Source organism: Sus scrofa, chromosome 15 (genome assembly GCF_054392235.1).
Source record: "Sus scrofa isolate SSC_HxYL_T2T_F1_AM1 chromosome 15, Sscrofa_HxYL_maternal_Yorkshire_Landrace_v2.0, whole genome shotgun sequence".
NCBI lineage: Eukaryota > Metazoa > Chordata > Mammalia > Artiodactyla > Suidae > Sus > Sus scrofa.
This window is the reverse complement of record NC_139397.1, coordinates 130200742-130227956: the sequence shown is the minus strand read 5'-3', so window position 1 is coordinate 130227956 and position 27215 is coordinate 130200742. Positions and strand designations below refer to the sequence as shown.

Genomic DNA, 27215 nt, shown 5'->3' with positions numbered 1-27215 from the left:
ATATAGGTACACACGTTTTTCTATCACTGAGCATCAACATTTCTTTATTAACAGAAAAGAGAATATAATAAATTGTAGTCTATGGATTAGTGCTCATGAAATGCCTGGGTGAAAAAAAAGAGTGAAAAATTTGTATCGCTTCTTGGACGCCGAATGGATTTTAAATTTTTTAAGTGAATTTCTTATTTAGAATAGTGTGAAATTTACATAAAAATTGCAAATATGGTACACAGAGTTCCTGTATACTGTTTCCTGTACATTACCATGGTACATCAACAGGCTCAACATCCAACCCAAATTTGAGTGGTGGTCTATCCGTAGATACCCACAATAGCTCCTTTGTCCCTTGACATACCTCACTGTTGTACTGGGTATTTCCTCTCTTCCTGTCTTCCTTTCATCCATCCTTCCTTACTTTCTCCCTCTTCCCTCCCTTCCTTTCTTTCTTCCTTTCTCTCTTTCTTTCTTCCTTCCTTCCTTTCTTTCTCTCTGGTGCTCTCTCTCTCTCTCCCCCACTCCCTTCTCCTTCCTTGCTTTCTTCCTTTCTCTCTTTCTTTCTTCCTTCCTTCCTTTCTTTCTCTCTGGTGCTCTCTCTCTCTCTCCCCCACTCCCTTCTCCTTCCTTGCTTTCTTTTTTTACTTTATGAATATTTCCTAGTTTCTGGGACAAGATGTCCCACGTGCTCACCCAGGCACATCCCAAACGACAATTAGCCCCTTCCTTAAGGAGCACTATTTCCTCTTTTTTTTTTTTTTTTTTTTTTGTCTTTTTTGCTATTTCTTGGGCCGCTCCTGCAGCATATGGAGGTTCCCATGCTAGGGGTCGAATCGGAGCTGTAGCCACCGGCCTACGCCAGATCCACAGCAACGCAGGATCCCAGCCGCGTCTGCAACCTACACCACAGCTCATGGCAACGCCGGATCGTTAACCCACTGAGCAAGCGCAGGGACCGAACCCGCAACCTCATGGTTCCTAGTCGGATTCGTTAACCACTGCGCCACGACGGGAACTCCGAGCACTATTTCCTCTTACTGGAGAATAGTATTACAAATTGATATTGGGCACTGGGTATCCTCATTACTACTACCGTCATTACTGCTAGACCCTCTCAGCAGTCAGACCTAGAAATAGATACAAATGTCTTTTTCAGAATATCTCCCGAACTGATCCCCATGATCCAAAAAAGATAAAATATAATTTATTATACAGAAATATTCTAAAAAGTAAATTACATTTATCTTTTTTAAATGCAGGTCTCTAAATCAGAATTTCAGACATTTTTGGTAATTTTCTTAAACTAAAATAATTAATTATAGATATTTTTATAAGACAAATAATTTTAAAAATAATCACATTGTTTACTGTCTATCAAAAGAATTTGAAAACGCATTAGATTCTTGGCATCTCACAGTATGCCTTCACTCTTTTAGATACAAACTAAATAGCATTTTAAAAATTCTAAAATCTAACCCTTCTAAAGGAAACTATTTGAGAATTCTACGCATTTAGAGAAACATGGTAAGCTAAACGTTCATTAAGAAAAGGTTTTTAAGGAAATGATGATAAGGAAACGACAATGAATGAGAGTGAGGAAATGAGGTCATAGATGTGAAGGATCTCACAGATGCTGTGGCAGAGGCCATGGAGTAAGCAAGTTATATAGGGTTCACACTCAACGACACAGAACCGTGTGCTTCAACACCAGGAATATAACCAAGCCAGTCACACTATCCTAGAAAGTTAAGGCCCAGGGGATAGAGTATAGACTTCAGGCCAGTGGATATATAATGTCTCTTATACCAGGAACCATCTGAGAAAAATGACAAGAAGACATTTGAGGACAGAAAATTAGCACTGATAGTTATGTTTTAGCTAAACCACCAGTTATAGAGTTTTCTATCATCCTGTGCTAAACTCAAAGATATTGTTTAACCCAGAAAGATATGGGTAGTCTTCAATAGTGGGTTATTTTTTTCTTCTGCCTTCAGCAGGAATAGGGATTCAAAAACAAAATAAAATACGTTGTAGATAATAAAGATACAGTTTTTTTGCACAACTGGATAAGTGTGTAAAATTGAACCCTCTTTCATAGCATGATTTTAAATCTTAAACATGTTTACATTTTAGAGATGTATCAATCATAATGTGAGTAATTTTATCTCTGCTTAATGGATGAGAAAAGAGACATGTATGCAAAAGTACCTGAATGTTCACATGGCTATTCTGCAGCACAGCTGGCACAGGCACCTACCATTCCTAATCCTTAGCTCTTTTAACTAATCCAGCGAAGAGCAATCTGAAACCCAAAGACTGTATGTGGCCCAAATATGCTATCAATATGGCTCTTGATCTAACCTCGTATTAGAGATAAGGACATTTATGGCTATTCTAGGACGATAACCCTAATCACATAGATGATGGGTTGAAGATCCAGTGATAGACAAACTGCAGGTGTAGAAAGCAACACGCTGGAGAGGAGCATGGGCACTTGCCAATGTGGATGCTGGAAGGCCCTGAGATCCTTGAGTAGTGGAACTCAGTCTGATTGGTCACCAGGCCACTGATGTATTCCTCCTGGGAGAAAGGTAATAGGGGATGAACATGATAACAGGAGGATAAGAAGGGTAAGATGGGCAGCAAAGTCTAAACTGGACCTGTGGCAGGAGAAGAAGAAGGAGCAACCTGGATCTAGCTCACAGTATTCTAGGCTGTGGTTTTGGGGGGCGGGGGGGCTATGTGGATAGGTTAGATGAAAAGGAGCAAGGAGATGAAATTCTGAAGGTTTGACATTATAATGCCATATAAATGTAAATTATTAAACTCATTTTATGCAACATTACTAATAAAACAATTCAATACAAAATTAAATTTCAAGCACAAAGGAGACAAGTGATGTTTTCAATTTAGCAGTTCAAAATTACACTCAAGACAATATACACTTGATTAAAGTATGTCTTAATAAAATCATTCAAGCTTTGTAATCATTGTGCAAGCTTTTGTAGCTTCTGAAAATTTAGCCAAAACTAAAAATCTCCAGAAGACAATAAAAGAATGCTAAGCAGAGCAGCAGTTTTATATTTTCTAGTAAACTGTTAGATATTTTTAATATGGCCAATAAATATTTTATTTTTCTTCAACTCCATACCAGAGGTTGCTTATCACTGCCCTAAACCAAGGCCCACACTAAAACCCGGCAGGGAGAATGGAAAAGGCTGTCAACACAGCAAAAATGACTGAAAACTGAGTCAACGACTAGGTGTATCAAGGGGGGAATTGTAAGGACTTTCTATTCATTATCTCACCTAAGTTCCACAACAATATTAAAAGATATGTCACTGTGGTTATACTTTAGGTATGAGAAATCTGAGTTCAAACTGTTTAGGTAAGGTCCAGGTTTACAGCTGTCGAAGTTGGCATTTAAACCCGAGTCTGTCTAACTACATTTTAACAATTTCCCAAAATTTATATTTTAATTAACTGATTTTAATTCAATAATAATTTTTGTAGATTTAAGATGGATAAAATACATTTGCTGAATATTTCCAAGAGTCTTTTTTTACAATGTATCAATTGGTGGAAATCTTTTAAAATTTATCTCAGAAAAAAAACCCAATATTTCTAACAATGTTCTAAAAAAATAAATGGCTAAAAATCATTTAGGTATCTTTACTGGTCTCTTTACCTGTCTGATTGCTCTGTCTCTTTCTAAGGAGGTCAGCATTTTCTGCTTCAATAAAGCGTGATGCTTCTCATGCAGCACCCTTATAGTTGGTTCATAAGATGCATAATGTAACTTCAACCTATGAAAAATAAAGGGCATCTTAAAGGGTAATTGAGTTAAATCAGTGATTTCTATCTAACATCTAAACCTTTTTTTCTATTTTTTTTGCACTGCAATAAAAAGTGAATAACCATATAAAGGTCAACACAACAGAGCCAAGGATTGCAAGAAATGTTATTTGGCGTGCAACTTCCCTGCAACCTGGGTGGAGGTGAGAAAGTCACAGTTCTTTTGAGTTAACCAGTTCTCTATTTCATTTTGCTGTACTCAAGATGCACTCAAAAGCTGCTGCTATCCATTGACAGAAAACAAAATTACAGCTTAATTCGGAAACAATTTTCAAAAAGACAAGGGCTACAAACAATGGATGATTAAACAGAAAGAGCGTTATTCATCAAAATAAACTGAAGAATGATCTTGAAAACAAGAATGAATAACCTCATACTAAGAAAAAAAGGATAAAAATATTTTGACATCTCATTCATATCATCTCAACATATGATGTAAACATTTAAGAATGTTTTATTTGAAAATGCCTTCAAAGCAGTTTTTTTTAATTTTGTTGTTGTTGTTGAAGTGTAATTTAAATGATGTAAAATATACAGATCTTAAGTTCAGAGTTTTCAGTAACATGCATGCCCAGGTAGTCCACATTTTTATAAAAATACTGAGTATTTCTAACATTTCAGGAGATTCTAGACCTTTATATATTTGGAATCATAGAATATGTTTGCTTTTGAAACTGGCTTCTCTCTTAGCATAATGTTTCTTTAGATCCTTCTCTGCTGTATGTATCAAAAATTCATTCATTTTTATTAGTAGTAGCATTCCTTTGTATGTATATTCTGCACTGTGTTTATCCAATATTATGCTGATTAAGAACTGAGTTGTTTTCAGTTTGGGGCTATTATGAATCAAGTTTCTATGAAAATTCTTACACAAGTCTTATAAGATGTTTTGGTTATATATATTTTTATTTCTTTTAGAAACAAGACCTAGGAGATAAAATTGTTGGGTTATAATTTATATTTCCAAAGCAATTTGCTGGATTACTCCACATTCTTACCAACATTTGGTGATAATTATTATTATCAAGGGCTTGACAATTGTATTATCAATTTTGTCAGTTTTATTTTCCAAAACTAATATATGCCTTTGTTGACTTTTTTTATGTTTATACCTTTGCTAGTTTGTTGGCCTCTTAACTTATTTTCATTTTTCTTTCTCTGTATTTAATTTGCTCTTTTTTGAGCATCTAAAGTATAAGATTAGATCATTGGTTTAAATTTTTCTTCTTTTCTAATATAAGCTATCAATTTCACTTTATGCACTGCTTTGGCTAACTCCTATAAATTTTAAAATTACTTTTTAAATCATTAAGTTCAAATTATTTTCTCATTTCCTTCTTTGACCCATGGATTATTTAGAAGTATGTTACTTAATTTCCTGGTGTTTGTAAATTTTCCTGAGCTTTTTGTCATTGATTTTTAATTTAATTTGGTTGTGGTCAGATATACCTTATACAGATATAATCTTTTGAAATATATAGAGACTTGATTTATGACTTATTTTGGTGAACATTCCATATACACTTGACAAGTCCAAAGGTAATTCAAGAAATGTCAAATATGCTCAATTAATTTACATCTTGTTCTGCATACTTGAGAATTTCTGCTATTTTTCTAATAACTGCTAAAAGAGGAGTTCCCGTCGTGGCGCAGTGGTTAACGAATCCGACTAGGAACCATGAGGTTGCGGGTTCAGTCCCTGCCCTTGCTCAGTGGGTTAATGATCCGGCCTTGCCGTGAGGTGTGGTGTTGGTTGCAGACACAGCTCGGATCCCGCATTGCTGTGGCTCTGGCGTAGGCCGGTGGCTACAGCTCTGATTCGACCCCTAGCCTGGGAACCTCCATATGCCGCAGGAGCGGCCCAAAGAAGTAGCAAAAAGACAATAAAAATAAAAAAAATAAAAAATAAAAAAATAACTGCTAAAAGAGGAATGTTAAAATCTCTAGGTATAAGTGTGGAGAAATCTATTTTTCCTTTCCACCTTATCAAGTTTTGCTTCATAGAGTTTCAAGTCTTATTAGAATAATGCATATTATATGTTCCTGATGACTTGACTCATCAATATGAAATGACCTTTTTCTCTAGGTCTCAGGATGTGCCTGACAATGTTTTTCTATAGCCCTTCTCCTTAGGCCCTATGTGCTTGCAGAGGTGGCCCCGAAGCCCTAGAAAGAGCTAACACTTCAGGTGTAATGCAAGTTGTTGCAGAGGCCTTTCAACATTTCCATTTAAGCTTTTTTAGGGCCAAGTCTAAATTCCTTCTTTAGGACTAGAATAGCTATGTTCCTATGGAATCGTTTATTAAGGGTCTTAAATGAATGCTTAGTGTACACAGTGGTTTTTTTCCATCATAGTTGGTCAGAATTCCTACATCTGTCATATCAAGAGTTCAGGGACCCCTCTATTTAATTAGATTGAAAGTATATCTTTTATAAATTCTATAAGTACTTGATAATTCACCCACTTACTTATAAATTGTAATTTTTATATGAAAAACTCTGAAAATATATACACTCATAATAAGACACTCATGTTAAATGCGAAATACTATAAAATTTACAGATAAAGTCATCTAATTATAACTTAGATGAACAATTTAGAGAAAAAGCTAAGGCTGACTTTCTGTGGTTTATGATAAAAGGAAATATAGATACATAATTGAAATATTAAAAAAATGACATAGAGAACTCAGACCCTAACAACCTAGCATCAAAAACACTCCTCTCTAGTTGATTTAGTATGCAGTGGCACAACTGGTGACATTAACTTCATGACTACTATTTTTGCAACTCTCAGGCCATCACTGAAATTTTGTTTTAGGACCTTAGGAAAAAATACATTAGTGATTCATCCACATGATTAAATGGATACATATTCTTAATGATTAAATATGGAAATAAAGGCTATCTGAATATACACTAAGTGGAGTTATATTCCAAAGTAATGTGGGTTTCTTCACTGAGACTCCTAAGGCTTACAAAAAGTATAATCTGAAAATGCTAAATTTTTACATGAAATTTAATAGTATTCCCTTTAAGCATACTAAGAAATTTAACAAGCATGGCATGTTTTTATAGCCTAGAGTCTAAAAAAACAACTAGGAGTTCCCGTCGTGGCGCAGTGGTTAACGAATCCGACTAGGAACCATGAGGTTGCGGGTTCGGTCCCTGCCCTTGCTCAGTGGGTTAACGATCCAGCATTGCCGTGAGGTGTGGTGTAGGTTGCAGATGCGGCTCGGATCCCGCGTTGCTGTGGCTCTGGTGTAGGCTAGTGGCTACAGCTCCGATTCGACCCCTAGCCTGGGAACCTCCATATGTCGTGGGAGCGGCCCCAAAGAAATAGCAAAAAATAAAAAAAATAAAAAATAAAAAAAAAAATAAAAAAACAACTAAAGAAACAACTATACTTTAACTGCCACAACTGGATACAAAGGGGCTTTGAGACAGTCATCAATACAAGTAACTGAAGTACTGAGGCCTGCTTGTATCAGCACAGAGAGTGGGAATAGAGTCAAACCTGGAATCTTTCCCATGAAGAATGTGCTGTGGTTCGAACTCATGTATGTGCTGTATGTGTAAAAACACACACACACACACACAACTACTAAAATACGTTTGAGTATTCCTCTGGGCAAATGGGTACCTCACCATGATGAAGGCAAAGCAATTAGTTATCTTTAGATAAGAAAAAGCTTAGCTACCTTTACAGGACTTCTATGTGATTTCAGAGGATCCACAGACCTCTTTATTGTCCTGAGAGCACAGTAATTCCCAAATATAAAAGAATATATTTTTAAAATAAAATATCATATAGAATTCTAAAAATAGACCCTGTAAAAATGCAAAAGGAAAATCTACATGAAATAGTACATATTTAACACATAGATTACATCCAAAGTATTTACTATATCTTATGTTTCAGATACTCTATTAGGTACTTTCATTATCATCATTTTTACAGATAAAAAATAGAATTTCAGTGAGTACACAAAGAAAGGTAAGTGGTAGAGCCAGGCTTCCAGTGTTTGAGACCACAATTCAAGTTCTTTCCATTACATTATACTACTTCTCAGTTAATGTTTCTGTTAAGAAGAAAACAAATCTTTCTGAACAATTTTTTTCTGAATTTCTCTGGACTTGAAACAACTTTATGAACAACAACAACGAGAATTAGACCAAAATATGAGACTAAAAGAACTGATTAAAGTCAATGAATAAACACTCTCAGGCCTTTTCTTTTTTAAGATAATGTAATCTCTTTTAAAGTAATGTTTTATTTCTACAGAAATTTAAGAAAAATCAGAAAAGCTAAAAAATTAATATATTGCTAAGAAAATTAATATATTGCTAAGTTTGAAAGTACACTGAATCTGAAACTTCAAGGGACTTCAAGGGACAGTCTGTGAATAAGAAATCATAATAGCCAAAATGACTATAATCAACCTACAAAATACAATTATCATGACCATCCCTATGCTGTGTTGTTCAATATAGTAGCCACTAGCCAAATGTGCCTATTTAAAGTTTAACAAATTAAATTTAAATAAAATCAGCAATCTAATTCCTCAATTGTACTGACCACACTGAAAGTGCTTAAAAGAGGACGTGACTAGTCGCTATCATATGGGACACTGCAGATATAAAATATTTATAATGTCAAGAAAGTTCTATTGGATAGCACTACCCTAGAACAAGCAAAGGAGAATTGAATTTCAGTTAGAGATTATAAATTCCTTTATTGCTGTTTTTTGGTGAGGAGGGTAGTCAGGTGCAGGGAAAGAGAAGAGGGAAGTTAATTTGCATATCATTAGAATAATTTATAAGAGCCTTAACATAAATTCAAGGTCATTCAGTATATGTCGCCTACACCTGTCCTTTGCCAAGCCACTCAGCACTTTGTTCTCCATGCTTACAATTCAGGGAACATGTCATATTCCTTCAACAACTTGGTGTCTTTGCACAGGATGCTGACTCCACTCCCTGATTCTGTTAAAAATATAATTTCCCATCACAGATCTTAACAGTCTCGGGGAACCTTGATAGCAAGGACCTAAATTTACTCATCTTTGTATTTCAAACACACAATATATAGTGCCTGGCAAACAACAGATGCTCAATAAATGTTGAATGAATAAATTTACCTGGAGCCATCTGCCACAACTTAGTTGCTTAACACAAATTAAATAGCCAATAAAGATTAGAAGCTTACCCTTTGAGGTCATTAATTAATTTGTTTTTCTCCTGGACTACTCGCTTGTGGTGCATTCGATGAAAATCACGTTCTTTCTGAGTTTTCAGTAGATCTTCTCTAGCCTTGCTGAAAAATAAAAATAATAACTTTAAAAATCACTTCAAATTCCTTCCTGAAAATAACGACTTACTTATCAGTTCAAATCCAGTACTGAACAATTCAAAAGATAATGAAAAGCAAAGATTCCATTATAATTCTCATTGAAATATCCTAACCAACATTAATATATATGGAGGTGAGGGATAAACAGGCTAAAACCCACACTTTTAGAAATACCATTCATTTACATTTAATTTAAATAAAGTAAAATTAAAGTATGCTGCACAATAATTTTCAATCGATCTGTTTTTAAATATAATATTTTACAAAAGTGAAATACAAATAAAATAGGATAATTCAAAATAATCACAAATAATGGAAAAGACTACAAAATTTAATTCTCAACTTGCTTGAATATATGGTTAAGTGGGTTACTCAGTTTCTGATCATTGTAAGAAAGCAAGCATATAAGTTCTAGAAAAACCAAGATTTTATTCTGGTAATGCATGTGAGAAATATTTATCGCCTAGAGATCACATAACTAGAATAACTGGTAACTTAATGAGGAAGGTCTTCAATATCAGTGTTGTGATACAGAATCATTCTTCAACTGGATATATTTTCTGCACAAAGCAAAATGAGTAGTCTGGCACAAAGCAAGCAAGAGTATTCTAAGCCCAGGCTGTATGTGAAAAATTAATGAGAACGTTTCACCTACCACTGTAAGTTAGTTTAAACATAATGATGTAAAATATAATTTCTTATGTAAAAGTAGGTTATCTAGCAGTCTTAGTTAACTGACAAAGTGCTATTGCACTGAGAGTCTCACACTGTGAAAAATGGCTGGACTGAATTAGAGTACTGACATCCCCCAAGGATCAGAATGGAATACATCTGCCTCTCGTATTTCAAAATTCAGATTTATATAAAATAAGTGCATGCAAAGATATCTGCTTTAGGAGCTATATCAGAGCAATCACTAGAAGTGATGGCTGGAAGGCTGCCAAAGTAGTTTGGGGCATGTTATGATCAGTGAGACGTGGCGGCAAGATCAAGTCCCTCGTGGCATATGGTGAAAGTGTCATCCATTTTTCCAACTTTCTTTCTTTCTCCCCTATCACCTCCTCCTTATTTTGGATGACCTATATTGTTCTTCATTCTACTGTCAATGTTGTAGTCATAATCACAAGTAAACAAGCAGCGTGTAACAGTATTTCATGGCCTAAAAATCTAACTCTTAACTTCATTTCCATGCCAACAATCTTGAAGGCACAAGAAAATGTAGATTAAAATACTCAGACTTGAAAAATCATCTGCAGAATATCCAACTACTAGACAAAGAAACAGTTATTTTTATTCTTTCCAGGTTTTAATTCTGTGTGTGTGAATGAAGATGGGCCAAAAAGAAGAGAACCCCTGCGCCACCACAATACGCCTAATGAGTAGTGAGTGAAAAGGAGGAGAGAGTTTAAGCAGAGTAACTGAAAAAGATAAATGGCTAAGGTGACATTTTGCTGTGAAAGGACAAGAACATCACCTCAATTCTCATTCATTTAGGAGAAAAGTATGTAAAGTGGCTTATTTACTGTCTTGCACACAGAAAATAATGAAAATAATAACTGTAATCATCATCATATTACTATTACTATTTAATATAGTAAACACATCCAATTCTTCTAATAGCTACATTTATCTACCTAAAATAGGGGGCATACCAATAGCTAAATATCCTCTAATGGACCAAAAATATCAGGGTACACGATTAATTGTAAAACTGTATGTCTTTATAAAGTAATTTAAACTTTGTGAACATCTATTGAGTCTACTGAAACTGTCCCATTTTCAACAACTTGATGAATCATGTAATGAGCTTATGTTTATTTAGCTCATCTGAAATGTAAACCCATAGCAGGCTTAAAAAAATCTCAGAAAAATCACACCGCAAATTTTCTTAAGCAGAATCACAAATGCGTAGCCCTGCATCAACTCACTTTTTTAATATACATTTAAAGGCCTATTTGTACTCATCCCAGGAAAGAAAGCATAGGAATTGATCGAAATATTAGACCTTAAAGTTTTTCTGACCATTAAATTGGTTTTCAGGGACTTTGTTTGCACAAATGAAGTCTACTCAGTAAAACAATTTAAATTCATTTCATGGTGCTGCTTCTCCTATTATGATCATCCTGCTTGCTGCCCATCTGCTTAATAAAAGGAAAATAAAAGTTGTACTAAAAAATAAAGTTCAACATATTCATACAAGCAATTAATATTTAAACTATAAAGTATTTTCCCATTATATTAGCAGAGCATCTTCGGGTTAAAAAACTTTTATCAAGACAAACATCAAATATAGAAATTCTATTTCAAGTACAATGAAATAGGAGTTATTCAGTGAAACATTCTATTTAGATTTGTATATCATAAAGATAACACTTTTTAAATGTTTTTCCTTAATGAGATGGCAGAATGACTACTTCCCATTTCAGGAAAGCAGCATATCAAACTCTATAATTAAATTATAAAATAGCAAGATAATCATATTTTTATCAAACTATAAAAGCACCATCCCCAAAACTCCATGTTTTATATATAAATATAATTTAATAGTGTACTCTAAAGACATTTTTAACTAAATGACCCAAGTAAAATAATTTTTATTAACTGAGCAGTTTTAACTAAGTATTTTCAAGTGACCATTTAGTGTACTACACACATCCAAACAACGAAGCATAATAATAGATTCACTGAGTTATTATAATTTATCAAAAGGTAGTACATAAATACTTATTCCTGTTTACATGCCCCAAAGAAGGCCATCTTTGTCATGTATTCTTTGCATGTGCAAACCTGAATCAAAGTAATTCCTGATAGCAGTACTATATAATTACTATTTCATTACCTTTGATTAGTTATAAATGAATTAGTATAATCTACTAAAATTAATATTGGAATAACTGTAGGATAGCCAGGCATTCAACCAGATTAGAGGCAAACTTTCATGATATTCTTAACCAAAAAAGAAAGAGAAATACCCATGTCTAAAAAAAAAGATACCTTCTTAATACCTTCTTAATTTAACAAGCAATTACCTAAACACTAAAGCATGAAATTTTATGAGCCTCCTTATTATCTTTATTTTCACAGTGTGTGTTTCTGAAAGTCGTTAAATTAAATGGGTCTTCAGAAAGCTGGGTCTCTTTGACCTCTTTATAGAAGTGAATTTTGTAAGTGAAATTAGGGCCCATTAGTAAAGTACTGAATTTTTTCTCAATATTAATTGTCATTTAATTTTCTTTCTGTCTATATTTTCTGGTGGAAGATAAAATCAACTATTTCATTATTTTTAAAATGGTACATTTTAATCTTCTATTTAGTAATCCCAGTCAGTATCATTTCCTGACAAATCCTCACTACTCTCACTAAAACTTTTCTGGTCTGCATTACATTTCCTTAATGCAAAAGCCCAGCAAAGGAAGACAGTACTCTAAATGGGGCAAGGCTTAGCTTTAAAGTTATTTAAATTCCCATCATGAAAGGAAAATAATGCCTACTCATAAGGAATACTATAAAAGGGGCAAAAATCATCAATTAACTATTCTAAAAAATTATTAAAAGCTTAACTAAAGAGCAAAAATGTTAACAGCACACTTTCACTTAAGCCCCTTCTATTTGTCAGGCACAGCTATAGGCCCTGGGGATATACTGAGCACAAGATAAGTCCCTATTACACAGAACTCACAGTATAACCAAAAAGGGGGGAAATTAGGTAATTAGAGGTAAAAGGCACAAATTTGAAGCTTCTTCATAAATACACACAATTAAAAATAACCTAACAAAAAGAGATAGATACCATAAAATAGAAGACTAAAACATGAACACATAAACCCCCCCAAAATATATACATATAAATATATGTATACACACATTCTTCCCAAATTATAACAGATTCAACTCCATCTTATTTTAATCCCATCCTTGTCTTTCTATAGAAATTGACAAAGTGAATCTAAATTTTATAGGAAAATAAATAAATAAATAAATAAATAAATAGGAGTTCCCATCGTGGCGCAGTGGTTAATGAATCCGACTAGGAACCATGAGGTTGCGGGTTTGGTCCCTGTGCTTGCTCTGTGGGTTAACGATCCGGCGTTGCCATGAGCTGAGGTGTAGATTGCAGATGAGGCTCAGATCCTGCGTTGCTATGGCTCTGGCATAGGCCGGAGACTACAGCTCCGATTAGACCCCTAGCCTGGGAACCTCCATATGCCGCGGGAGCGGCCCAAGAAATAGCAAAAAGTAAAAAAATAAATAAATAAATAAATAAATAAAATTTATAGGAAAAATAAAAAGGATCTACAATAGCCAAACTATCTCTCAAAAAGAAAAACAATGCTAGAAGACTAACTTTACCTAAATTTAAGAACTTAATTAAACCTACAATAATCAAGAGTGTGGTATTAGCATAAGGATAAACAAATAGATGAATGTAATGGAATATAGAAACAGACCCACAAATACAGAGTCAATTGATTTTCAACAAAAAAATACCAAAGAAATTTAATGAAGGATGAAATGAAATAAAAATGGCAAATGGCATGAAACTGATGAGTGTTAATACTGTTTGACAGCCCCATGAGGTTCATTATTCTATTTTTTTTTTTTACTTTCTATAGGCTTGATATTTGTTTAGAATTTAAAAGTTAATATATGTAAACAAATAAATAAATTGCCTTGTATCTCCCTTATGGAAGAAACACCACTCTTGGCTGTTTATTCAATGTTCCTGCTGTAGATAATAATAAGATTGATGAAGATGATAAAGCTATTTCACCCACTTAATAACTATGTGCTAGGTACAATGCTCATTATACTGTGATGGTTAAGACGTGCACAATCTTTTCCTACACCAAGTTTATAGGAATGTACAGAAAATGAAGGAAATAAAACATATACATATATATCCATAAACTCTAGTGAGTGTTATGAGAGGGAGAAAAAACACTGCTGTAATATAGAATACTGATTTAATCCTTATTGAGCACTTACCATGTGATGCATATTGTGCTAAATATTAATATGAGAAAAAAAGAATGTATACATGTATGTGTGACTGGGCCATCTTGCTGTGCAGTAGAAACTGACAGAACCTGTAAACTGGCTATAATGGAAAAAATAAAAATCATTTTTTAAAAAAAATACATGTAAAATGATTCCCTCAAGGATAGATAATACCACTCCACTCCACATGAAAAACTGAAAGATAATCCTAGTCCTCTATCTAATAGATAGCAGACAGCATGTATTTGTGTTGCTCTCTTCATAATACTTAATCTGATATCAATATCTGTTCTGAACCAAAGTTTGAGTGGAATTAGTAAGCAATGCAGAATTTGGTAACGCCAGATGTTGTCCTTCAAGAAGCTAACGGTTCTCTAAGGAGTTAGACTTCATCATTACTATCTTGTAACCATATACATCAACTTATAAGAAGGCTATGCAAGATATGATCTCCCCTCTCCACTATGTCCCGCCATCCAATCTATTTTCCACACAGTAGCCACCTCACATCCTCACATTATGCTTCTTCTCAAGACTACCGATTAGTCCCACATCCCACTCAGAAGAAAAAAAATTAAGTTATAACAAAGGCTTCTACCACTTATCCCTGTTTCTAGTCACTATGGTCTCCTTGCTCATCCTCTAACAAGCCAAGCTGTCCCCAACACAGGCTCTTTGTACTTCCTTTCCCTCTGCCCAGAATTCCCTTTTCCCAAGTTTACACATGGCCTTATCTCTCAATTTCTTCAGATATCTGAGAGGACTTCCCTTACCATCCTGTATAAAACAGGTCTCATTTACCTCTGTCTCCCTTACTCATGCTAATTTTCTTCATGGCACCTACCACCACCTGATTGAACATCTTACATCTGTCAACATCTACATGTAGTTAGTGGCTCTCTTATTGACTGAGTGGCTGTCTTATTGGACAGTATACCCTTAGAGAGCTTAAACAGTGTGAAGAGAAGCCTGCTACAAGGTAGAAGTAGAGGCAGAACAGCATGTTCTCAAAGAACCTGAGGAAGGAGAAGAATGAAAAATAATACATTGAGTAGAAGAGGTGGGGTAAAAGCTGGACTATGGAACGTTAGAGACTAAGCACAATGATGCTTTTATGAGTAAGATACCCAACAGAGTACTGGCAATGTGTACACTAGTAGAAGACATAAAATGCTAGTCAAGGTACAGAACAAAATCAAACAAACAGGTTTCTAGTAAATAAAACTCATAACTGTTTTTATGTACCTCAGACTGAAGTGCATATTGTGGCATGTCAACTTCCAAATAAAATAAAGTTTATGAAGTAGTGTCTTAACTATGAAAGACATCATAAACCTAAGTGATGTTTTCAGTCCTCATTCAACTAATAGTTCTCTGCAAATGTGAGAGAGGTCACTTAAATTCTAGAACTCTGAATTTAAAATAAAAATTGGTTATTGAAAAGTAGAGTTATAATTTAATTTTCCAAGAAAGAATGTCAAACTACCACCCAGATCATTCCTCTCCAGTATCTAGCATGTAACATAGTCAATGTAACTATAAATCCTTTTAATAATGCTACTTCCCTTAAAAACATCTATAAAGAAATTTTCCAGTTTTCTTCTAAACTTTTAAACCAAGGTATAATTAACATGTACTATTATATTAGTTTTGGGTATAAAACATACTGATTGGATATTTGTACATACTGAAAAATGATCACAGTAAGTATGGTTAATAACCATCATCATACATACAGATTCACTATACACCAAATTTGATAATTTAGAATACAATCTATATCTGCAGCAAATATAGGGAAAACCTCTGTTTTAAAAATGGCATTGCTTATAGCAGAGAAAAAGACAATTTCTTTTTTAATTATAGCAATTCAAATGATATTTTAGAGTGTAATATTTTCCCTTTTCATTTCTTCCTTTATGCTTCATTATTGCTTAATTTCAAAAATATTAATGATGTGATAATTTTTAAAAATCTAAGATGACAGATTTAAAGATATTGAAAATAATAGCTGACATTTTCAAAGCACTTTGTGATTTACACAGCTCTTTATTATAGACTGTCTTGTTTAATTATCACATCACTCCCTAGGAGTTAATAATATTATGCATAACTATTCCCAGTATAACAATAAGAAAAAATGCATTAATATGTAGCAAAATATTGGCAACTAGGTGTTTGAACTTTAAGTTCTGTACTCTTTCCATGGCAAATCTCCCCTAAATAAATATTAAGCTTATAGCTATTTGATTTCACTGATTTCTCTAGAGAATCACTGATTGCTATCAGTTTAATCAAGATCATACATAACACATATATAACCTGACTCTTTTCATATATTAAATATGAATTATTAGAAAATTATTTAACATCTACACTCACCTTGCTTTAAGAAATAGTCTTAATACAAAAAAAAAGAAAACTTTAATATACATTCCATAAAGGGAATCCCACCTTTATCCCTGATTCCTACTGGGAAAATATCATCACAGGTCAAACAGAAAAACCTGTGTGATGAAAAATTACCATTTGGGGAAAACTTGTAGCAAGACAGCATTTGTTTTGGAAATTTTTTACAAAACTTCATTCGCTATTTTTTGAGAATGTATCCAACAAAATTAGGCCACAGGACACACTTCACCAAAAGCTACTGTGAAGCACAATGTGCTTAATAGTCATTTGATGATATAAATATTAAGCATCTATTAAGGGTCAAGCAGCTTTCCTTCAAATTTTCTAGGTGAGCTAGATTAAAGTAAATATTTTCCTTTTCTAATCTGTATAAGTTTACTTAACATTGAGTATGAAAGACTTGAGAGATAACCATAAGTACACTGAAATTAAAACTGTATTTTAGTAAGTATAGTAAATTTTATAAACATTTAGTGGAGTTCCCGTCCTGGCACAGCAGAAACAAATCCAACTAGGAACCATGAGGTTGTGGGTTCAATACCTGGCCTCGCCAATGGATTAAGGATTTGGCGCTGCCATGAGTGTGGTGTAGGTCGCAGATGCGGCTTGGATCTGGTGTGCCTGTGGCTGTGGTGTAGGCTGGCAGCTTTAGCTCCAATTAGACCCCTAGTCTAGGAACCTCCATATGCCATGGGTGCAGCCCTAAAAAGCAAAAAAAAAAAAAAAAAAATGTAGTAGTCTGATCTTTTAGTAAACATGAACAGGATATAGATTTCATTTGAGTGATATATTTTAATCAGGATTTCTCTTTATATCAATTTAATAGTTTGCATTGGTAATAGTTTTTATGGTTTTAATTATAGTTATTAAATATAATATGCAATAAATAAGCAGTAATAAAAATGATTAATTAACATCACTAAAGCAAAACTCATTGCAGAAAAAGGCTTTATTCAAAAGAAATTGGCAAACTTAAACAATAATCCAAAGTAGATCAGGAACTGAAATAGTATGCAAGCCAGCACTGTGAAAAATTTGCTGGGTCAAACTTCTAATGCATCCATTAGGTGTCTATACAAAATCACAGTAAGAATCAGGGTTAACAGTGCAAATCACTTCTGAGAAATGGAACCGACAACAGAGAGAATGCTGGTTCTAGTAACATCATTCTGAGGATCATCATACACTTCTATCTAAAATGTAAAATTTCAAAGACTGCATCCATAGATACTATGTAATTATATTAACTTGCAAAAAACATTCCTGTAAGTTCATACAATAAGTTAATAATGATCATACAAATTGCCTTTTATTTACACCACCTTTTAAAAGTAGGCGCTTATTTTAAATGCTTCTTTCACTTTGTAATACAATGTTGTTTCTTTACATGAAACTTTTTTATGAAGATCCTGAAATACTGTGTTTCTATAAGGTGGTTCTGCTTATATAATTTTGTTTTAATATGATCCTTTAATAGCGAAAGTCCCTCTTGAAATGTTTAATAAAAACTAATGAACTGTCTCTACTCCATACCTAAGCATTCATTTTTCGTCTAACATTGTCTTAGATCAGTAGATGCACCCCAAGTCAACACATTCTCATATTTGTCTTTGCTAGAATAACACTGCCCATTTATCTAAATTCATTTGCCAAAAACGTCATGTCTTTCATAACTTTGGAAAGAAAGAAACATGTGGACAAATTTGGTTTCTGTTAAATTTTTCCTCCGTACATAAAAGCATGCTAGGAAATTACAAAATAACATTTTTCTTTAGGGAGCTTTCAAACACTGAAATTCCTCTGCTAAGAACACACTAGCACCTTCCTTCCTTTATGCTTTGTATAATTGTATTATTTCAGAAATCAGCTTTTCTTCATAGGAGAAGATTTCCACAAGCTATAAAATGATTATCAAAATACATGAGGAAGCAAACGTTACATAAATTAACAACCTGCTACACAACTCTCTGTATTCCACTCTTGTTGGCTAGTTGCAATTGTGAATGTTCTGGTCATCTGTTCGATTAATTTGCTAGTAAAGCCTTTCACATTCTTTCCAATGAGAATGGAAATATAACTCAGTTATCTAGAACTAATGCTCTGGTACATTAGTTCATCCACATAATAGCTCATTCAATGCCTTACTTTATTTAGTCCAAAAGAAAAAGAAAAAAATATTATTTAAAAAAAATGACATACTCAGCTGCCTGTTTATAGTGCTTCAAGTCCTTCTTCAAAATTTTGTTCTCATTTTCTAAAAGCATATTCTGAGTGTAGACATCTGGAACATTCCCAGCATCTCTAAGTTCAGTTATTCCCTTCTGCATTAACTCATACCTAGGACAAAAGTTCAAACAAAAAATGTTATGCTGTTTCCTTTTAATACATTGGCTTAATTTATGTACACTTTAAAAAGTTAATTCCAAAGGAAAATTTATAGTAATAAGCTGCAATATTACTTTTATAAATAATATTCATAATACATATTTAAAATAGTAATGAATTGCTAGGGACGCATATCATGATGGTGTGCATAAAATATACCTGAACATCTCCTATGTTCCAGACACTGGTCAAATTAACAAAAATGTCCAAGTCCCTACCTATGTAATGGAATTTCCATTCTATGAAGTAAAATAAAGCGGGGTAAGAGAAACAGACTGAAATACAGTGATGAGATTATTAGTACTATTTTACATAAGGTGGCCAGAGAAAATAGGACTGACAATATAATAATGTGAGCAAGAAACTGAAGGAAATGAGGGATCAAGCCATGTGGAAATACAGGAAAGTGCATTCCTAGCTAACAGATAAGTTAAGGCCCTGAGACAAGGAAGTGCTTGACATGTACCGCATACAGCAAAAAGTCAGTACATGGGGAGTATTTGGAAATGGAGCCAACTAAGTGGGCAGAAAAGAGAGTGGTGAGAGGTAGGTCTGGAAGTTAGCAGGGAGCCAAAGAGAGGAATGTGATTTTACTTAAATCAGACTGAAATCCTTGGAAGGTTTTGAAACACAAGTGATACTGATCAAATTTATGTTTTAAAAGGATTAATCTGGCATCTCTTTAAAGAAACTAAAGAATTAAGAGTAGAAAGAGAGTCTGGTTAGGAGACGGATGCAATAGTTCAGGAGAGAGACACTGGTGACTTAAACAAAGTTTCTAGCAGTAAAGACTGTGAGAAACAGGTCCTTTCTGGACATGCTGTAAAGATGGAGCCAACAGGATTCTCTAACAGATTAGATGTCAGGGTTTGGCTTAAAAGAGAAAGTCAAAGATAACTCCAAGGTTTTTGGCTGAGCAACAGATATCCATTTAATGAAATGGGGACAAATACAGTAAGAACTGGAGGGCCAGAAGAATCAAGAAACTGTTTCTATCCATGTTAAATGCAAGATGCCTGCTAGGCAATTAAGTAAAAATGAACATTGTTAAGTACATGTCCAGGGTTTAGGGAAAAAGTCAGATCATGCAATTTAAATTTGGAGATCGTCAGTAAATAGATCCTTTTTAGGGTCACAAGACTGGATGAGACCAGTTAGGAAGTGAATGTAAAGAGAGAAGTCAGTCAGTCCTAGGACTGTTTCAAGACTGGGAAGAGAAGGAAATATTACCAAATACAGACTAAGAAAGAGGGTGCACTAAAGTAGTGAAAGAAGAGGAGAGCACTGTGGCTCAGAGGCCAAGTGAAGAAAGTGTTCCAAGAAATAAGAAGTGAACAACAGTGACAAATATGCAAGGAGAATGACTAAAAGGAGTACAAAGGATCAGTCACTGAATTTGGCAATGTGAAGTCACTGAAAAAAGTTTCAGTAGAATCATGGAGATGAAAGCGAAACTAGAGTAGGAAGGAGAGAGTATAGGAAAACGAAGAAGTGGAAACAAACTCTTTCAAGGAGACAAGCTGTAAGGCAGAGCCCAGGAAATCAAGATTAACCTAGAAGAGAAAGTGGAGCCCAGGGGGTTTGAGGTCCTTTTTTTTTTTTTTTTTTTTTTTTTTTAATATATGACACTTGATTTTACATCTTTATACTTATGGAATAATCCAGCAGAAAGGCAAAACATTTGCAGTGCAGGCAAGAGAGGAGACAAGTGCAGGAGTAATGTTGTTGTGTAGGCAAGAGGAACTGGGATCCAGGAGAGGAGAGCTGGCCTCAGAAGACAGTGTAAACAGCTCAGCCTCTGTGACAGGAGATGGAGAAGGCTGAGAACAAGGTGGCAGCTTGGTAGAGAAGAGGCAAGAGTTGTGGAATTTCTATTTTCTCAGTGAAATAAGAAGGAATGTAAGAAAATCATACCTAAATCAATAAATAATTATAATTTTAATCATTATATTTAATAATTAAGAAAGTTAAATCCATTAAGAAGATGTGGTATACATACACAATGGAATATGACTCAGCCATAAAAAAGAACAAAATAATGACATTTGCAGCAAGATGGATAGAACTAGAGACTTTCACACTAACTGAAGTAAGTCAGAGAGAGAAAGACAAATACTGTATGATATAATTTATATCTCAAATCTAATATATGGCACAAATGAAGCTTTCCACAGAAAAGAAACTCATGGATTTTAAGAACAGACTTGTGGTTGCCCAGGGGGAGGGGGAAGGAGTAAGATGGACAGGGAATCTGGGGTTAATAGACACAAACTATTGCCTTTGGAATGGATAAGCAATGAGATTCTGCTGTATAGCACTGGGAACTAGATCTAGTCAATTATGATGGAGCATAATGGAGGATAATGTGAGAAAAAGAATGTATGTATATGTGTGTGTGGGGGGGGGGTCACTTTGCTGTACAGTAGAAATTGACAGAACACTATAAACCAAGAGAAAAAATAAAAATCATTATTAAAAAAATTAAAAAATAAAATGCATTCAGGCAAAAAAAAGTTAAATCAAAAACATACAGAGTGTAGAAAAACATTTTGAGTAATAGTTATTAACAAAGAAATCCCTACAAAGCTTGCTATAAATGAGCTAAACATTAGTTTAATAACTTAATTTTCAGCACTTTCATATTAAAAATATTAACTTTCTTAATATATTATACACTGTCATATGTTATATGTTATGCCATATGTTTTTGTGTTATATATCTCATTGATATCAAAAAATAGCCAAAGAACCCCTGCAGAATATCCAAAAGGTTAAGATAATAAATATCAAATGGTATTTGCTACAATTTATAAAAGAATAGATAGATAACCATTTCATCATAAAATCACTTTTCTAGCCAGATCTGGGATGTGATTTATACTTTTCTCAGAAGAGAAGACATAAGAATTAACTAAAGTATTGGACCATAAAGATTTTCTGGCCATAAAATTGTTTTTTAGGAACTTGCTTTATTTTATGCAGAAAAAAAATCACTAAAATTATTTCAGTAAGAAAGAGATATGTAGTCTTCTAAATTAAATGTTATGTAAATAAAGTAATGTGATAAAATAAGTACAAATCAAAACCTAACAACATAACACATACTACCTTTATCATATATAACAGGATATTCAAAAATTATTTATCACACAAAATTTCTACCATCCATATAAAAATATCCAAGATGATTTTAAATTCACTTTAAAACACTATTAATTAGGAATCAATCTATGAACTCCAGAAATACATTCTTCAGTAAAAACTGCTTTTCCCAACATAAGATTTTTTTGTTTTGTTTTGATGTGTGTGTTAAACAAATAGCCTTCACTCACCCTTAGTCTAAGACTGAAAACGTTCAGATGGAAGAAAAGATTGTGATAACTATTAGGAGCTAAAAATAAAATGTACTATCAATACAATTGCCAATGAAATTACTACCAATAAAATCATATTAATGGTCTTATTTACCATAACATCCACAAAATACTATATGGAAATGGGAATATGTACGTATTTCAGGGAGAAATTGCATAGACTTTCATAAAATTTGTTTATATGCCAATAGTTTAAGAACTACTGCCACAAATGACAAGTAGTTTTGCAGAATTTCCGTAAACATACAAATGGTGTCCAGATTAAGGGTTATTTTTCCCTCATGATGGCACCCAAGACACAGGACATAAAAACCAGGGAAATCAGCCTGGCCTGGGCTGACTCTGCCACTTACAGTCTGTGACTGGCCGATATCCTAACCTCTCTAGCTAAACCCATTTCCTCATCCATATAGTGGAGATGTGATAGTGGCTTCCTGCTACACATAGCTGTCTGGAGAAGTAAATGAGATTAAGCATGAGAACATAATGTACTAATAAAAATGATACAAAGTACATTCATGACTAACAAGCCTAAGGCTTCATCTTAAATATTTTTAAATCCTTCATATTTAATAAATATCATACTAAATCTGGCTATAAAATTTAAGTATTCACTTGGTAGGTTGCCTCCTTGATAACATAGTAAATAAATCTCTGCATAGATAGAGGTCAAATTTAGCATACTGCAACACAGTAAAAGTTAGATTTTTTTTTTCCATTTTTAGGGCCACACCTACAGCATATGGAAGTTCCCAGGCTAAGGATCAAATCAGAGCTGCAGCTGCCAGCCTACGCCACAGCCACAGCAACACTGGATCTGAGCTGCATCTGCAGACTACACCACAGCTCATGGCAACACTGGATCCTTAACCCACTGAGCAAGGCCATGGATTGAACCCACATTTTCATGGCTACTAGTCAGGTTCATTACCACTGAGCCACAACAGAAACTCCTAAAAGTTAGATTTATAGAAGTTACGACATTCCTGTGTTTTACTTAATCTTGTTTGGGGAAAAGAATTCTTACAACATGACATAACTGGAAGCCAACTCCTAATCAACTGAACAGTAATAGGTTTAAATGCTAAAGGAACAACTACATAGTTGTGTGGGATTTATTGAGAACCAGTAATGTATATACAATACCACACATACATCCCACACAAACTGGACAACGTAAGGGATTTTCAGGGGGGTTCATTCTAGGCTCTTGATTTAAAACCTAAACATTACAATAAAGTTGTAGTAACTGCACTACCCACATTTTAGTAATTATATATTGCCAGATTTTACTGGTTAAAAGCAGCAATATTTACCTTTTTGTGAAAATTAAAGCAGTATATTACAAATATGACATTTCTTCTGTAATTAAGAAAAAAGTTAAAATAGCAAATAAACATTATAAATAATTGCACTGTCACCTTTTATGGCATTTGTATTACCATCCCACCTTCAGTGGAATGGTAGGAACAGAAGCCAAACTAGAGAGAACCAAAGAGTAAATAGGAAGTAAAAGTGTAAAGAAAGAAAGAAAATAAACACCTTTGCTTTCAAAACATTTGGCTGTAAAGAGAAGAAAGGTGGGAGTAATGAGAGGTAATAAGTGGAAAGAGCAAAGAAGAGCAAGAAGGTACATTTCTGCTTAGTAAGTCCTGATCTTACTAAGAGCCAGCAAAATATTGCAGTGGTGGAAAGGAGAGGATTGACACATGCTCACGTAAGGGTATCTAAAATACATACCGTATTTTTCTCCACTTTAAGCCTTTCTTTAATTTTGTCCCCAGGGAAATTATCATTGTTGACAGAGCACTTCTAAAATGGTCATCAAAATACCACAGACTAAATCCACAGAGCAGACTTTTTTGTGCCATAGGTTATCATATATATGTATAATGTTTTTTGTAAATGGGCAGAAAATAAAAATTAAGAATTAAAAAAAAAAAAATCTTTCCAGGCCATATGGTCTCTGTTATGACTAAGTTAACTTTGCTGTTATATGTTATAATGTGAAAGCAACCACAGACAATACCTAAAAGATAGGTCATGGCTGTGTTCCAATAAAATTTTACTTATACAAACAAAAGGCAGGTTAGATTTGGTCTTAGTTTGCTGACCCAAGATTAAATGGATTTACTGCAATTACTATTTGAGGAATGAAGGAACATAAGTCAAATTTTACTGCCCTGGTTTTTTTTGTTGTTGTTTTTTGGAGTTTTGTTTTTTGGTTTTTTTTAAACAAACCAACAACTGAGAGGCCTTGTTTCATCACCTCTTGCAAGATTAAATGAATTAATAGCAATGATTTATTACAGTGCTTCTCTCCATAAGAAATTATGAAAATAGAATATATATAATATTCTGATAGTCTTACTATGCAAAATAAGTAAAGGTTTAAGATAAAAGTAAAAAATGTTTCATTTAAAATTAAAATATCCAATATAGTATAATCTCTTTACAAATAATTTATAATCTCATTACAAATTAAAAGGTAGGGACAAGGATAAAATTATTTGAACTACGATATTACTAAACCCATATAATGAAGAGATATTTTATACAAATATTAATTTATGATTGTAATATTATGCCAATAGTATGCTTACTTAGGGATTCTATAAATCCTCATACCCAAAACATCATCTCAATTCAAACGGCTAAATCTAAAAAGACAATATAGCTACAAACACCTAACTGTTAAGAGTATATTTGGTTCCAGAATCTCTAAAAGGAATCATTTCATACTTCAGCCTGGCCAAACGTGTAAGCACTACTTGTCCTAACACACATTCTTACAAGAAAAAAGGGAAACTGAATGACATTATCTTTCATTTCATTAGTACTACAAATTAATCATCTACCTACTTGTACAAAAACGTATTTTCTAGTACATTTGTAATTATTTCTTAAGGACATTTTTATAAAAATCATTCACACAGTCTCCAGATTTAATAAGAGTTATTATTTTTCTACCATCAAACTTGCTCTTTTTCCTAAGCTATATTAATGAAAAATGGTTCTCCTAGTTAGATTTATTAATATTAGATATGCAATTTTAAATAATGAAACTGTTTCTCCTATGCGCATGATCTCTGCAGATGAGAACCGAAAAAGCAAAATATAAATATTAAATCAAAGTTGGATTAGTAGAAATCATATATTACCCCTATATTTAAAATTGGGATTGAGATATAAAACACTATAAACTTCTTTATATATTATTCCTTCATTCTATAATGTGCAATGGCTGTTAAAACTCATTTTATTATCCAATTATTTAATAATATTTCATTATTATTATTATTTTCATTAGGACTCTGAAAATATGCCTATAACATCACTGCTCTAGCAAAGAAATAGACAGTATACCTATGGATTTTTCATAACCAATAAGTTATGCAATTTTTCAATTTATAACAAGAAAATCTTGTGTCTGGGTATCACTTGAAAGATTAATCCCACTTACTTGTAAATTAAAGATATTTATAGTAAAAGAATCAGTTTATGAGAAGAGTAAAGCAGGCCATTACACTTTAAGTAAATCAAGCAAAGCAGTACTGATAGTAGGATGTCTTAATGTAAGAAATAATGCCCTTATAATTATGCAAAAGATTTTTTAAATATTTCATAAAATAGCTTTGCATTATATAACTTCACTTGATTTTTTTGCTTATTGAAAATCACCTAAATTTGAATATTAAGAACAGATGTTTAATAAAAATTTATTTGAAATTGATATCCTGATAGTGTGTGCATGTGTGTTTTCAGTGGTGATGATGAGAAAAGTTTCTATCTAGTTCATTCATTTTGCATAAGCTGAGTCACTCAAAGTCTTTTAAGATGATTAAAAGCATACATGTGAGATAATGTAAGTATTTCTAGGTTAAGTAGTCTTCTGCTTGTTTACCATTCAGATTGAAAACAGTCAAGAGTTCTGGTCATTCCCATTTTGATCAGGAAATTGCAGAGAAAGTCTTCTATTGCTTCAGGTGCTGCAGGCTTTGAAGATAGGACTGTTTTCTGCTCCTAAAATTTAAATGTATAATTATTAATTTTGAAAATATCAAAGCTTTGATTAATGGCACAGATAGGCATTTTGTTCATTTAGACATTCACTTTTTAAACAATTTTGTTGAATATTATGTTTCATGAACTATTTTAATTCCTAGGGATAAAGCAGTGATGGAAACAGACAAGACTTAGCCCTTTTGACAGTCAAATGGATGGGAAGAGAAAATAAGTAACTACATTATGAACATACAGTGTGACAAATGGTACTAAGTGCCTGGGGGTAAAAACAGAGGGCTGAAGTGAGGGAAAGCCAGGTATGGGGCAGATACATGTGTGGAACTAGGCTGCTATGTACATAGGGAGACAAAGGAAGATTTCATTGAGAAAGTGGCACGTGAGCATAAATTTAGAGAAGAGGTAGAGTCCTGTTTCAGATACAGCATTAGCAAGAACAGAGGCAAGCAAGAATGTGACCGGATTGTATGAAAAACTGTAAGGAGGTCAACTTGCTCTAGCAATGGTACATAAAACATTTTTAATTCTTTTAAAAATCATTACAAAAATTTATAATTTCTGATTAAAATATATGACTTTGTGCCTTGATTTTTAGAAACATTATGGAAGAAATTATGTGCAATAGAGAATTCTTGCACTACTACTTCATAATGGTAGTAAATGAATCTATCAACTATATCAGGGGTCAGTTAACTGTTCCAGTAAATAAAGTTGATTAGAACCTCGCCATGACTCTTGTTTACATACTGTCTATGGCTGTTTCTGCAATACATGAGAGAGTTGAGCAGGTGTAACAGCGACCTCATGCCCCTCAAAACAAA

The 27215-nt window shown here is 33.5% G+C and overlaps 1 protein-coding gene across 21 annotated transcripts in view; it reads right to left on the bottom strand.

The window, feature by feature from the left end:
• SPAG16 (sperm associated antigen 16) overlaps positions 1-27215 on the bottom strand; it is a 959311-nt gene that overhangs the window by 912962 nt on the left and 19134 nt on the right. For 14 of the 21 annotated variants that reach the window (XR_014829285.1, XM_084999006.1, XM_084999011.1 and 11 more), the window contains 4 exons: positions 26276-26394; positions 18812-18949; positions 9059-9166; positions 3683-3800 (listed from right to left, as the gene is read on the bottom strand). Coding sequence is in view for 17 of the 21 variants with exons in the window: in XM_084999006.1 (XP_084855132.1) it covers positions 3683-3800; positions 9059-9166; positions 18812-18949; positions 26276-26394 (483 nt within the window). In the remaining 4 variants the exon portion in view is untranslated. The remainder of the gene's footprint in view (positions 1-3682; positions 3801-9058; positions 9167-18811; positions 18950-26275; positions 26395-27215) is intronic. The other 7 variants (XR_014829286.1, XM_084999007.1, XM_084999008.1 and 4 more) reach the window with 2 other exon arrangements.